Source organism: Octopus bimaculoides, chromosome 4 (assembly GCF_001194135.2).
Source record: "Octopus bimaculoides isolate UCB-OBI-ISO-001 chromosome 4, ASM119413v2, whole genome shotgun sequence".
Classification (NCBI taxonomy): domain Eukaryota; kingdom Metazoa; phylum Mollusca; class Cephalopoda; order Octopoda; family Octopodidae; genus Octopus; species Octopus bimaculoides.
The window spans coordinates 122757410-122769240 of NC_068984.1; the positions used below are offsets into that span (position 1 = coordinate 122757410).

General features: G+C 36.2%; 1 protein-coding gene across 42 annotated transcripts in view; it reads left to right on the top strand.

Annotated features, from left to right (window-relative positions):
* Positions 1-11831, top strand: part of LOC106871604 (titin) — a 454558-nt gene that overhangs the window by 98547 nt on the left and 344180 nt on the right. The window contains exon 1 of one of the 42 annotated variants that reach the window (XM_052967426.1): positions 3867-4066. The exons of the other annotated variants lie outside the window; for them this stretch is intronic. Within the exon in view, the coding sequence (XP_052823386.1) occupies positions 4064-4066 (3 nt within the window). The 5' untranslated portion in view covers positions 3867-4063. Of the gene's footprint in view, positions 1-3866; positions 4067-11831 lie in introns of those variants that run through there. 42 annotated transcript variants of the gene reach the window in all.

Consider the following 11831-nt stretch of genomic DNA (forward strand, 5'->3'; position numbering starts at 1 on the left):
TTTATTTTCTGCTGTTCTTAGTTGTGGTGGTAGTGGTGGTGGTGGTGGTGGTGGTGGTGGTGGTGGTGGTGATGGTGGTTCTCACTTGTTCTAGTTGTTGTTGTCGTCGTCGTTCATGTTCTCTGTTCTGTTTAGTTGCTTATTGCTGTCATTTGTGTTGTTCCTGTTATTGGTGCTGTTGTGTTTATATTCTGCCTCTGTTGTTGCACCTATTGTTGCCTCCATTCTCTTTCACCTCCCACCACCTCTCTGTATGCATGCATACATGCATGTATGTGTATTGGGTGATTATTTACTCCTTTTTAGTCTTATTTACACATATGCACACACGCATACAAATACACACTTCTTCACACACAACATGAATACATTTCTTCACATATATATACATGCACTCACATGCAGCATGAATACACTTCTTCACACACAAATCCATTCAAACATGCACACTTTCACACACACACACATATTTTCTCTGGTATGAGCACTCTCCTAGACAAGCACTCTCACATACACACACATGCACAGAAACACACTCCTTCAGATACACATTCTCAGAGACTCGCATACATTTAGACATATATACAGATTAACACACACATTCTCACCACCAAGCAGGCACATACACACACACAACACACACCTCTCTCTCTCTCTCTCTCTCTCTCACACACACACACTCACTCATCTCCACTGATGGATTTAGTGTTAGGTGGGAGAGGGGTAGCCTTTCTTTCCTTATTAACATTAATTTTATGGTTCCTCCCACATCTAAACCTACTCACCCCTTCTTCAGATTCAATTAAGATTGGTTCAATCCTATGCTACAGCACAGCACTGATCTGTCAATTTTCTTTTTTTAATACCTAGTAAAGTAAACGTTTCCCCGATATTCTATTATCATTATTGCCATCATGTTATCACCATCTTCATTCTTATTTTTTTTACGATTATAATTAAGGTAGTGGGATGGAAGAAACACCCAAATGACATGCAGTGTTTATTTTCGTCCCTTATAAATAATGAGGGTTCAAACCCAAACAACGTCACTAGAAATCAGTCGTACAACTGTCATACTGGTGTTTTATTCAGTTAACTACTCACTCTACCTGTTACAAATTGTGCACTCATTTAACTATGTTCATAGAGCATCGGATAACATGGCCCTGTGACATTTGTTTGTAGCGTTTATATTTTGAGTCCAAATCTCACCAAAATCAACTCTGCCTTACTGGAGTTGAAAAAAAAGAAAAAAAAATATATCCATCAACTATTGAATTTAAATTACTAATCGCTCCCTTCAGATTTATGATCTTGTGCTTATGTTACAAAAAAAAAATTCAAATTCTTATTGTTATTATTATTATTATTATTATTATTATTATTATTGAAGGCAGTGAGTTGGCAGAATCATTAGCGTGCCTGGCAAAATACTTAGCGCTGTTTTGTTCATTTTTCATTCCAAGTTCAAATTCCACCAAGGTCAGCTTTGCCTTTTGTCCTTTCAGGATCAATAAAATAAGTACCAGTTGCACACTGGGGGGTCAATGTAATTGACTACTCCCCCACCCCCGCAAAATTTTAGGCCCATTGTACCTATTAGAAAAGAGGATTATTATTTGTGGTGGTGGTGGTGGCAGCGGTGGTGGTATTGAATTGGCAGGGTCATCAGAATGTTGGGGGTAAAAGTGTGTTTATGTTATTTTGTTCTGGTTCATTATGTTTCGATTTCAAATCTCCCGAGGTCAACTTTGTCTTTCATCCATTTAGGGGTCAATAAAATAAAATGCCAATCAAATACTGGGGTTGATGGCATTGCCTAACCTCATTCCTTCAAAACTGCTGACCTTGTGTCAAAATCAAAAACATTATTATTACTACTACTACTACTACTACTACTACTATCATCATCATCATTGTCATCATCTTATATTTCATATCATAGAGCAGTTGCTCTTCTTCCCAGTATTTGCTTTGATATCAATGTCATCCATGTCACACAAACTAGCTATGACTGCATGTGAGTTGATGATACTATGCCACGACCAGTCATGATAGCATATAAGTCAGTGATATATCATACTACCACCATCAACCATCATAGCATTTTGAGCCTTCATTACCACACCACCATCACTAGAAGTCACACAGTAATGATACCATCGCACAGGTGTTATTGCACAAAATGAACTCCTATCACTATTTGCTGTATTCTACTGACTATTGCCATTTCTCATGTGATGTTGTTTGTTAGCCTCTGGTTAATTCTGATTGTACCGACCTGTGATCAGAGGCATTCCAATCATGGCATCTCATCTGTTTTCTTATGTACAAGAAATCATGTCTTTTTTTTTTTTTCGTTTTCTGAGGGGTTTTTTTTAAGATGGAAGAATGTGATTTGAAGAAGGAGAATATGGCTGCTGTTTCTGGCAGTTTGAGCAGCTACATGGTGGCTTGGCTCCCTTGTTGGTTTACCTCATGTGATGTAATCTCGTTATGTCACCTGTAGCATTCTAGCTAAAACCTTTGCCGTTATCCACCCTATGCTGCTGTTTTGCTGGGCTAGGGTTCAGGTATGTGTGTGTCTCTCTCTCTCTCTCTGTCCCCTATTAATGACTCAGACAAATATACCAGTAGCCTGCTACTACTACTACTACTACTACTACACTGGCAGTTTTAGTTCGGCAAGGCAGCTCTCACCAGTTATGCCTTGTTTCATTTATTTCCTTATATGTGTGTGTGCACATGTACACACACACATACACACACACATACACACACGCATACACACACACATACACACACGTGTATGAATGTGTGCATGATTATGTATTTATGTATGGGTGTATTTTTGTGGGTGTGTGTGTGTATATATACGTATGTATGTACTTATGTAATATATGTATAGATATGATTTTGTGTATGTATGTGTGTGTGTGTGTGTGTGTAAATGAGAAGAGAGAGAGAGAGATAAACTATTTCTTTCTTTCTATTTGGATTTTAATTGGAATAAAATATCTCAATGGGGAAGGGAAGGTTTGAACTCCTTTCACTCTTATAATTGTTATTTGGGGAGAGGAGGGTTAAATACAACTACTTTCCTTATTTCTCTCCTCTTCTTTCTTCTTCCCTGCCCGATGTAACACCAAGAGAGAGAGGCTGGTGAGGGGGGTGGGGGTGGAAAGAGAGGGGAATGAGTTACAACCCCACATTCTTTCATTGTTAGTTTGCTATTTTAGAAATACTGTTGAACGCTGCCGAAGAAATGATTGTAGAGAAATGGAGAGGAAAAAAAATCAATATCTTACAATTTGCGTGTGTCGGTGTATGTGTATGTGTGTCCGTTAGCGTGTTCACCCGCCTTTCTCTTTCTCGCTCCCCATCTCTCCTTGCTCTCCCTCCCTCCCTCATTTCTCATGCTGTACAAAGCTGACTGTAGTGCTGTTATGGCAACAACTAGTAGAATATTCAGATGATCACAATTGTGTCCCTATAGAAGCAGCAGCATTTATATAATGAGATTGCTGGCATCCATCCTCCTATATAGTTTTCTGCAATAAAACTGGTGTTTGTTCATTGATTATTTATGCAACAAATCTCGTTGCATGTCAACTGTCTACATGTAATCAGTTTAAATAGTTTCTCCCTTTCAAAGCTATATAAATATGAATACATTTAAATATATGTATTGTAATATATAACTGGTATTAGTGGCCACGTCTGTGACAATCCTTGCTCTTTTTTCGGCTCTTTATCACCACCTCTACACTCTTTTAGCCATTCCCATCTGTTGAAGAAAGAATAATAATAATAATATTAGCTGTAGTAGTAGCAGCAGCAGCAGCAGCAGAGATTATCAATATCAATGTTATTTTGAGCTGTAACAGCTTCTTGTGGACTTTGAGCAAAGAATCAATCAGTTATGCTCTCATCGTGGTCCAATAGAAAGCCAGCTAGCTAGTGACTGCTGACTCCCTTACTTCATCTGCTCTTGGCCAGAATGCCGACATAACAACACAAGTTGCAGTGCAGGTCATAAAGCGCTAAAGGCGCGGGAGACAGAATGGTAAGCCAGCACTCTATTTCTCCAAATATTTACTTCAAACCTTTCAATTTTAGTAGGAAATTTACTTTTTATTTTCACCATCATTTTTTAAAAATCTTTTTCTTTACTATTTTATTCATAAATTTATTTTAGCACTGCAAGGAACATGATTGTCTATATGTATATATTATATATAAAAAAAAAGTAACCACTTGTGGTTTAAAATGAAAATTCCTTTAGACTGCTTTCAGTTTCATTTTGAAATATAGCATTTCTTTTAATTTTTATTTCACTTCCCTTTGATATTTTCAAAAATTATTTAGAATTTGTTGAAAAACATTATATAAGGAATATTCCACTTGATAAATTTCTTCCTTTGGAAATTTTAATTTTGAGCTGTTTTCATATTTTTTCTTCATTTTCACATTTTACAGCTGAAAGAAAAAACAGGTTTTTTATCATTATTCTTGTTTTAGCTTTTACATCTTGGCATCTCCATTTTGTCTTTCAGTATTTCAGTTGTCAAAGATATCATACATTATCATTATTTTCCCCTTTGTCTTTTATATGAGTGTGTGTGTGTGTGTGTGTAGGAAACATGAATGTAATGTATGTAGAGTGTATAATGTATGTATGTGTATATATGTAATACATATATAAATGTAATGTATATGCATGTATGTGCGCATATCATATAAATAATGCATATGTAATTCATACATTACAAATATATATATATACATATATATATATATATACACACACACACACATATACACACACACACACACATATTCATATATATAATGAATGAATGTATATGTATGTATATAAATAAGATATGTTTGTAATGTATGAGTGCATGTATGTGTGTGTATAGATCATGAATTAATGAATGAATATGTGTGTGTGTGTGTGTGTGTGTATAATTCATATATTACATATATGTACTGTATGAATGTATGTGTGTGTCTATGAAATATATCTATATGTGTGTGAATTGCATGAATGTGTATCATATCTATGTAATGCATGTATATCTACAAAACAGCACTTCAGTTGTGAACCATACACCCCACCTAGCTAATAATATATTTTAGAAGAGAAATTATAATAACACCTGTTCATTTTAGCATCTCTATTAGATGTGTATTCATACGAGTGTGTGTTGTGTTGTGTAGTATCTAATATTCGAGCTAATGATATTTTACTAGCTTAACCTTGTCCTTGAGATATTACTGTATAGTTCACATTAAGATGTCTATATTTTTTCCTATTGAGGTACCTATCTATATAGTTTACAATGAGACATTTATTTTTAATGTTCAGTATTCAGATATACAATGAATATTGATTGTACTCATGGGTCTTTTTCTTTCTTTTTCTTTTTTTTTAGCATTTAGGCAAATTATGTTCAACACTGTATCTCTCTTGTTTTGTAACAATGAGGTACCCCTTGTACATTTTCTCTATGTTAATCATGTTAGGTAACTAACTCGTCAGTGGGTACCTCACGTGATTAAAGATTGAGTCTTTTCATTCGAATTGATAATTTATTACATCCCTCCCAACTACGTAATGGAGGGTGTATAATTATATATATGTGTGTGTGTGTGTGTGTGTGTGTGTGTGTGTGTGTGTGATGTGATGTTGTAACTACGGCCATGTATGAACATGTATATGACTATATACGTATATAAGATGTGGGCTTTAAGATGGGTGTGTGTGCTTGTGTATAAAGAGCAATAAATATGTGTTTGTGCAGTGTGTAGATATGTGTATATGTGCTCATATTTTTAGATGATGATGCGGAAGAATATGAGTTGTATATGACATACACAAGCATAAATTTGTATCACTAACTCATGTGTGTGTAATGCAACAACAGTTGTGTGTGTGTGTGTGTGTGTGATACACTTTATATTAATTCAAGTAGACATAAATCTATCTGTATTATAGCCCCTTGTGGGCAGTAAAGAAATAATAAATCTATCTATACAGCATAAGATGCTGTGTATATGTTTATGATATACATGTAAATACATCTATAATATAGTATTAAATGTGACCCTATAATATATATATATAAATGTATACATAACATTAAATGTTGCTGCTATAAAAAAAAAAACATAAGTGTATGCATAATACATTCTGTGCAGCTGTGTGTATATATTAAACTCTTACATATAGGTATACGCTTAGTACAGCATCACATGCTGCTGTCATCAACTATGTTAGCTGTTCACTAGTAGTAAACCACTACTTCATATAGTATCTACCTTACTATGTTGTTCTAACTACCAGCTCCCACTACATTACCATATTTTTTTTTTTTTTTTTAGTATTTGCCTTACTATGGTTACTTAAGCTACCACATCTCTCAGTCAATAGTATGCATCTGACTACATTGCTCTAACTATTGCCACCCACTCTGTGATAAGTAAAAACGCTATAGGATACTAATGTGCTATGTTGCTCTGTCACCTCCCACTCACTATGTTACTCTAATTTCCATCATATCTATCAAGAGCAAAACAATACATTTTGTCTACCATACTATGTTCTATTAGCTTTCACTCCCTCATCATCTACTATACTATAATGTTCTTTCATCTCCCAACTCTCAACAGTATATACTATATTGCTCTGACGACCACATCTTAATTACTCTGCTGATTGCATCAACCATTCTATGTTCTAACTACCAACCTTTCTCATCAACGCTAACTATATTAGCTGCTGTTTGTATAGCGATTTGTTCTAGTCGAGTGGCATTGGGGTGTGGTCCATTGTCGGCATAGTGTTAGGGTTGTAGCAATGCAGGTGTGTTTAACTGTTGTAATATTTGGGTGAATGATGCAGTGTATGGTTTAGAGCAGTGGTTTACAACCATTTTTTTGCCTGTGGACCCCTTAGATTCCTGTTTCACTCTACTAGACCTCTCCCCCATAGCTATTTGATGTTTTAAAAAAGAACCTCGTTACATTTTTATAATTAAATATGATTAGAAACAGTATTTAAAAGAATTGTTAAAATATTTTGTGTATTGTAAATGTATAAATGTATAACCCATTTATTGGACATAAACTTTAGCAACAAAATCTTATATGGACCTCCAAGGGTCTTGCAGAACTATTGATTTAGAGGGATATTACCTGAACACTTAATAAAAATACCTGCCTCTGCTGTAAGCTGTATTTATACCACCACTACTACTACTACTACTACCTGAAAAATAGGTCTTCAGGTTCACACCTGCCACTTTCCTGGCAATAACATCTGTTAATTCCCCTCCAGGGACTTTCATTAACTGCAGTTAGATCTAATGAGATAAGAACAAGTTTGTTGTTTTGTTATTCCCAAAGTGAGAGTTGTCAGCCAGCTCAACTAACCAGTTAATACTATATGCTGCTTAATTCTCCCGCTCTAGTGTATTTACCCCTAAGCTATGTTATGTTATCCTCATTAAGATAGGTCCTAAATATAGCAAACTGTATGTCTTAAAATGTGGTACAGAGAGGTACCATATAGGAGACAAATAAAAACTGTGGTGATAACTGGCAGCAACATGCTGTGTGGCAGACCTACGCAGCTTGTGTCAGTTTAGAAAAGTGGTCATTGAATCATTGCAGTGGATTGCAAAATTGGTTATTCTTTCTTGTTTCAGTCATTTGATTGTGGCCATGCTGGAGCACCGCCTTTAGTCAAACAAATCAACCCCAAGACTTATTCTTTGTAAGCCTGGTGCTTATTCTGTCGGTCTCTTTTGCTGAACTGCTAAGCCATGGGGACGTAAACACATCAACATTGGTTGTCAAGCAATGGTGGGGTACCACACACAAATACATATATATATATATATATATATATATATATGACAGACTTCTTTTAGTTTCCGTCTACCAAATCCACTCACAAGGCTTTTGTTGGCCCAAGGCTATAGTAGAAGACACTTGCCTGAGGTGCCACACAGTGGGACTGAACCTAGAACTGTGTGGTTGAGAAGCAAGCTTCTTACCATACAGCCGTGTGCTTTCCAGAATTTATTTATTTACTCAAGTCTTGCCACAATAAACTTTGTCTCTAATCCTTCTGGGATGGATAAAATAAGTACCTGTTAAGTACTGTTGTCAATCTAATCAACAGTTCTTTACCCCTTCTGGTAATATTATGACATTCATGGATACTTACTTTCATTCTCAACTTCAGGTTGCAACCGAGATTGACTTTGTCATTTATTCTTCCTGGGTTAATAAAATAAGAAATAGTGATATACTGAGATTGACTTGATAACATCCCTTTCCCAGTAAATTTTGATGGCCTTGTGGCAAGGTTAGAAATCAGGATTTGATACCACAGAGGTGAAGGCGGGGCTGGTATCCTTCTTAACCCATTAGCATTTAAACTGGCTATATCCAGCCCATGTATTCTACCTCTTTTTTGTATAAACTGGCTAGATCTAGCCTCTCACACTTATCTTACAATGTCATTCTAAAAATAAACAATTGCATCATTGAAATCTCAAAGCTACGAGATAATGCATGATCAATTCAAAACAATGTGAATCTATAAGCATTTCATTCCACAGAATAATCTGGATGCTAAAGGGTGAATGAAAACAAAGCATTGATAGGAGCAAAAATGAATCCAAACAATTTAGCATGGTTACATTGCTTGGGGCCTGGTTTAATTTCAGACTTCCTGGTGGGAGTCTCAATGGAAGTATAACGTTATAGCTAGCCTCATGTAGAAATGGGCTGAGAGGAATCTAACTCCGAAAGGTTGAGCCCAGAAGTGGCAAATGCATGTATTCCTTCTATCATATATTACCACCTGACCATTGTGCCTTGCCTCAATTTTCGTCTGACTAGATTTTTAACATCAGTCCTTTCGCTTATGAAAGATTTACATTTATGCTGTATGTTCACTATGTTGTGACACAGACACGTACTGAAGCTTAGACTTATACATACTGACATTGCTGGATAGTGAGCTGATGTGGTTGCTTTTGTGAGGAGTGTTCTACCTCAATCTTCTTGATATGCTGCAGTCCTGTGTCGAATGAAGATTGAGATTGCATATTTGACAGGCACTTACAGTCAAGTGAAACACTCCAGGTGTCAGCAGGAATCAACAAGCTGGTCCAATCTGGTGGACTCTCAACTTGGGGACTGTTGATTAATTGCTAGTTCATGATAAAACTGCACAGGCATGTAGGAGCCACCAGCTGGGTCCATTCAAGATACGAACAGGGTAACAAAAAAACTTTTCACAAATTCATTAAGTGTCTGAGCATTAGTGACTTACAGAGTTATTGTCACTTGTCAGACAGTCCTATCTATCAGTCAAGTCAATCGTAGAGATCATCTCATCTTTCTTAGAGAAATGCAGGCAATTTTCCTCTGTCTTATGACTATGAGGAAAGTGACTTTGTGGTGGATTCAACTGAAAGCACTGAAGGCAGGGTTTTTCTCTTTAACTAAATCCTCATCAATTTTCCCAAGTTGCAGTGGAAAGTGAGGTGCTGCTCTCCAGTAATTTTGTTGTAAGGTGAGCATGACCCTATTGGAAATCCCTGCTCTCAGCTAGAGGAGAGCAATGACCTTCAATAGTCAGAATAATTTTGAAACTAGGGGGTCTTTCTCTCTGGGAACCTCATCACACATTCGTTTGTATGCTACATAATTTTATTTCTTTGTAAAACCCAACACTTTGTAACCAGTCTTTTCATGTCCCTTTATTCATCTCTCTTGTGGCAATAATAATAAATAACCCTTCATCATTATTATGGTAGTAAACTGACACTGTGGTTAGTGTCAGACAAAATGCATTTCTTCCTGCACTTTATTATTATTATTATTATTATTATTATTATTATTATTATTATTATTATTGTTTATTTATTTAATTATTAAAGTTGTGAATTATTGTTTTCATCATTATGATTATCAAATGTACTTTCACTATCAGTTTTGTACGTTTCAGATAATGTTGCTAATACTGTCATTATATTAACACTCATGCATATATTACATATACGTAATAAATACAACATCGTACTTCATATACACAAACATTGTTGCATAGATGCGCACGCACACACACACACACACACACACACACACACACACTTGTGCTAACATGTGTGTGTCACTGTAATTTTTCTCTTGCCTGCCATTACATACAGCTTCCATTGACACAACAGAGAAATTTCCCTTCATCCCCCTCTCTCTCCCTTTCACTGCCTTTCTCTCTCTCTCTCTCTCTCTCTCACTCTCTCCCCTCTCTCTGTTACTCTCTGTAGACCTCAGCTTCCAAGTGAGGAAGACAATTGCAGTAGAAAGCTTCTGTCCGTGAACACATGACTCATCTGATGTAGTCAATCTATCTATTCATCTATATCTGATGACGCTTAAGAAAAATGTCCTCTCTCTCTCTCTCTCTTTCTTTCTGTCCTTCTTTTTCTCTTACCATTGATGTGGTGGTAGTGGTTTCTTTTCTTTTTTTATTTTTATTTCAATCATTGTAGTAATGGGGAGAGCAATAAAAAGGGTTGTGGTGGTTGATGAACAGTGAATGAGTGAGGTAGCTGGCATCTCGGATGGGACATTCTTCTGCATATTTAGCCTTTTGGCTTAGCTACAACATTTGCACCGTCACTGGCCACCACCACTACTATCAACACCACTACTACTTATACTACTATCGGCAGCATAATAACCACTATGAAAATCAACACTACTATAACCACCGCCACCACCACCACCACCACCACCACCACTACTACTACTACTGCTGCTGCCACTCTTAATTCCTATACTGATAGGATTACAACTATTGCTGTTAACATTATTTCAACACTTACCATCATAATAATCATCATAAACATCTCCACAATGTCCATCACCACCACCACCCCGATGCTGTAGTAGTTGGCCATTCAAACTAGTTGATTGTAAGGAGTTATGGAATTGAATTTATGGGGTGAAGAGCTCAGCCGTAGGGATCAGAAAAGGTCACAGATGACAGGGATAGATTGTTTGGGGCCACAAATCTATCCTTGATTTGGTTTAGCTTGTATTTGGTATTTAAGCAACATTAATAGCATTAATCAACAACAGTTGCAGCAGTAGAAAGGGACTTCTGCATGGTTGCTCGAACCACTAAAAACAGCAGCTAGATCTCCTCAAATGACAACTTACTATCTTAACAAGAGAGAGAGAGATGGAGGGGGGTTGGAGGAGAACAAACACATTGGATAATGGAGTCTGAAAGACATTGTGTAGAATGCATTTAATCAAAGGCCTGCTCAGTCAGAAGCTGGCCTGGGACCTGTGACTAAACAGCATCAGCAACATTTGCAACATAAACAGCCGCAGCTAAAAGACTGGAATGCCTTTGATCATGGGCCTGCTCAATAAGGAATGACCTGGGACAAAACAACAACAACAAATACACCAAAATAACAACAACAACAACATCAGCATGTAGTACCCTTATTGATAAGAATAACAAAGTTTCAGTGTATTTTCTTGAGCTACTCACTGCAGCTGTTAAATCTCCCTAAAAAAAATATAGAAAAATCTATAGAATAATTTCTTTAGAATTCATTCATTCATTTATACGCTGTATGTTGTACTATATAATTATCACCACACACTAATTAATTATGTTTTGTCAAGGTGTAACTGCTAAAGTGTCTAACAACAAAACTAATTATATCTATTCTTAAATAAGTAATTAATTCATGTGTATGGTGTATTATGTATATGTATCATTGTTC